Here is a 3,145-nt window from a genome sequence, read left to right on the forward strand (position 1 = left end):
TTTACTCATCACATCACACTTCACCGGAGCACTGCCGTCGTCGATCACTAGCGATCCGTCATAAGCAACTAAAATTTCTGTGAATCGATGAGAAACCTCAAAACTATTCTACATGTATATATTTCTTTAAGAAATTACAATTTTGGAATTAATTGACAAGTGGCTTTTGTTACACATATAATTAGTATGTGATGACCAGAGATAATAAAACTATCATACATATATGTTTCTTTTATGCAATTATAGTGTTTAGATAAATCAACTTGAATTATGTTAGTACCCATAAGTGTACTGAGTAAATTGTCTGGGCAATCTCGTAACGATCTTTGGAGGAAGTTGTCGGTAAATAGTCGAGGTAATCAGCTGGTGACCGATAATAACAATAATCAACCAGGAAGTTGGTACTGTTGTGAATTCCAAAACTGTCGAAACAATAACCGTTGTTAACATAGAGCTATTTTAGTAGCCGCTAGTACTAAAAGCGACTTGTAAACTGCCCCTCGACTTGCCCAGTACCAACGGAAATGTAATAAACTTGCCTCCAAACTATCCTAATGTGAGCATTTGCTTGCTGGGTAAATTAACTTGCAACTAGCACTAGCGGCCACGAAACTATCCCCGTGTAGATATGATGCGAAGATGAAATCAATTTCTTTATCACCCGACGTGTCTGGAAGCTTTCCGTTTGAGCCAGTACTTGGAGCAAAAGCGTCACCTCCCCCCCCCCCCAAAAAAAAGGCTCGTATGTAAATGAACGAAATGTATTGAGGTGTAACAAGGGACGCGGCTTGAACACAGGATTCTCAAGCACAGAAGCAAAAGAAAATAAAGGCACAAGGTACGGAAGAAGAAGAAGAGGAAATAACAAAAACTTTTTGGTCGTCTTACCTTGAGGTCGCAAACGGAGAGTCTCTTGAAGAATTTGGCTCGGCCGCACCTGACCATGGACCTGTCCACGCTCAGCTGACTCTTCTTGTCCTCGTTCTCCATGAGAGCTGCTCCTTCACTCTCGCACTCTTCCTCGCCAAGCTCGAGGTCGCCCTCCACGTCACTACGATCACTCTCACCACCACCACCACACTTTGTCTCGTCTCTGTACAAGCACTCACCACTGAAGGCGTTGTTGTGCTCCCCTTCACCCCACGTCTCAATGGTGAATGTCGGGTACTTCTCCCTGGGCGCATGTGCCTCTTTCTCCCTCTCCTTGTCCTTCTCTTCCTTCTCCCTGTCACCCACCAGCGAGGCCCTCGAGGTGAGCCTTGTCAGGGACATTTTCTTCTTGATGACGCGAGCCAGAGAGTTGGTTTTGGCGTTGGCGGTCGCCGCGAAAGACTCCTTCAGCTTAATCTCCTCCACGTCCGCCTCGACGCCCCGGATGGCCGGCATGGTTCCTACTACTCTTCGAGGGTCGAGTACTGGACACGCCAGTACCCGTCCACCACTCCTTTTATTTATTTATTTATTTTTTTACTCCTGCCGGAGGAGGAAGTTACCTGACGGAGTGGTCTGCGTCCTTGGAACTTTTCTCTTCAGGTGCCTCTTCCACCACGTGTTCCATTACCGCCAGGAGAACCACCACGGACGCCCTCCAACGCAACACCCTCCACCACCTCCACCTCTACCACCACCGGCCACCTCCACCACACCTCTTCGGGTCTTGGTGCACCTGTGACTGGACCTGACTACGACGGGACTTCTCCTGGCCACCTCACCCTTCAACCGAAGAGTTTATCTCCTTCAAGCAGCAATCCATAGGGGGGAGGAGGCCCTTGTCATGTGCTGACTCGATACTTTTCCAATATCACAAACCACGAACGGTGAAGAATGACTCACACAGATCACCTTTGTCAAAGAGAATGACGAAAAAAAAAGAAAAAATACGACGATGTATCTCTTCCGAAACACTTGATTATCCCTTCCAGAGTCAGGTATGATTAATAATTAAAATTATCATGATTAGAAAAAAAAAACTACTCTTCACCTATCCCAAATATAAAAATAGATATGTATATATTTAGATTCATGTCACTTTCACTCGCATCTCTAGAAATGGTATGATTATCCAGGACCACAGCGTTGAACAGTTGATTCTAGAAAGTATCTAGAAAATAGTCGTTTGTTTAGTGGATCACTCATATTGAACACCTAGATTGAGTCATTCGTTTCTATTTCAAGTATCACCGTTTCAAATTTTTTCTAGTTTTCTGTTCTAGGTTTAAGAACATTCTAAGCTTCGTGGCTCAAGTCTCAAGTCACACAAGACAACTTAGAAGGCGAAGTATTCATGACATCGTTGTCATAGTCTGATAAACAGTGGTAACTATTCTGAAAATGAAGACACAGATCATTATTTGCGTGAGGCGAGCACTCGAAAATGAAATTGTGACATCCGGCGAAGATTGGCCTACGCTGGGATTTCTTCGTAATCTGACTTCGAGCAAATTAAGGCCAAAGTCGTCCGGCTTCGCTCGTCTGTCTGTCCATCTGCTTCTTTCTTATTCTTCCTCCTCATGACCTTATTTTTTCGCTTTTCTCTCTGAGTTTCTTCCGTGCAAGTAGGTTATGATAATTTTTTTCTTTTCTTTTTTCGATCATTTATTTTCTTTTCCTTTTCCTTTTCTTTAATAATTACTTTCTTTCTTTTTAGTCTCTTTCGCATATATACATATATACACACACACACACACACACACACACACACACACACACACACACACACACACACACACACACACACACACACACACACACACACACACACACACACACACACACACACACACACACACACACACACATATATATATATATATATATATATATTTATATATATATTCATATTTATATATATATATACATAGATATACCTATATATATATATATATATATATATATATATTTGTATATATATTCTCTTTTTTCTTTTCTCTGTTTTATTTTCTTGTCCCTTTAATTTTTATTTTCTTTCATTTTAATATTCTTTCTTTTTTATATTTAATTTCTTTTCTCTTTTGTCTTATCTACTTATCTTTTTGTGTATTTTCTTTGTGCATCGACCTTACTTTTCCCCCTATTCGATTTCCCCATCCACATCTTACCCAAGGCCGTCTCCCTTTTTTTAACCCACGCCCTGTTCTTGTTCCCT

At 41.6% G+C, this 3,145-nt stretch overlaps 1 protein-coding gene across 1 annotated transcript in view; it reads right to left on the reverse strand.

The window, feature by feature from the left end:
* Nucleotides 1–2,321, reverse strand: part of LOC143035151 (transient-receptor-potential-like protein) — a 271,230-nt gene extending 268,909 nt beyond the window's left edge. The window contains exon 1 of the mRNA XM_076201780.1: nucleotides 889–2,321. Within this exon, the coding sequence (XP_076057895.1) occupies nucleotides 889–1,386 (498 nt within the window). The 5' untranslated portion in view covers nucleotides 1,387–2,321. The remainder of the gene's footprint in view (nucleotides 1–888) is intronic.
* Nucleotides 2,322–3,145: the final 824 nt, after the last annotated feature.

This window comes from Oratosquilla oratoria, chromosome 18 (assembly GCF_046742065.1).
Source record: "Oratosquilla oratoria isolate Oo_2021 chromosome 18, ASM4674206v1, whole genome shotgun sequence".
NCBI lineage: Eukaryota > Metazoa > Arthropoda > Malacostraca > Stomatopoda > Squillidae > Oratosquilla > Oratosquilla oratoria.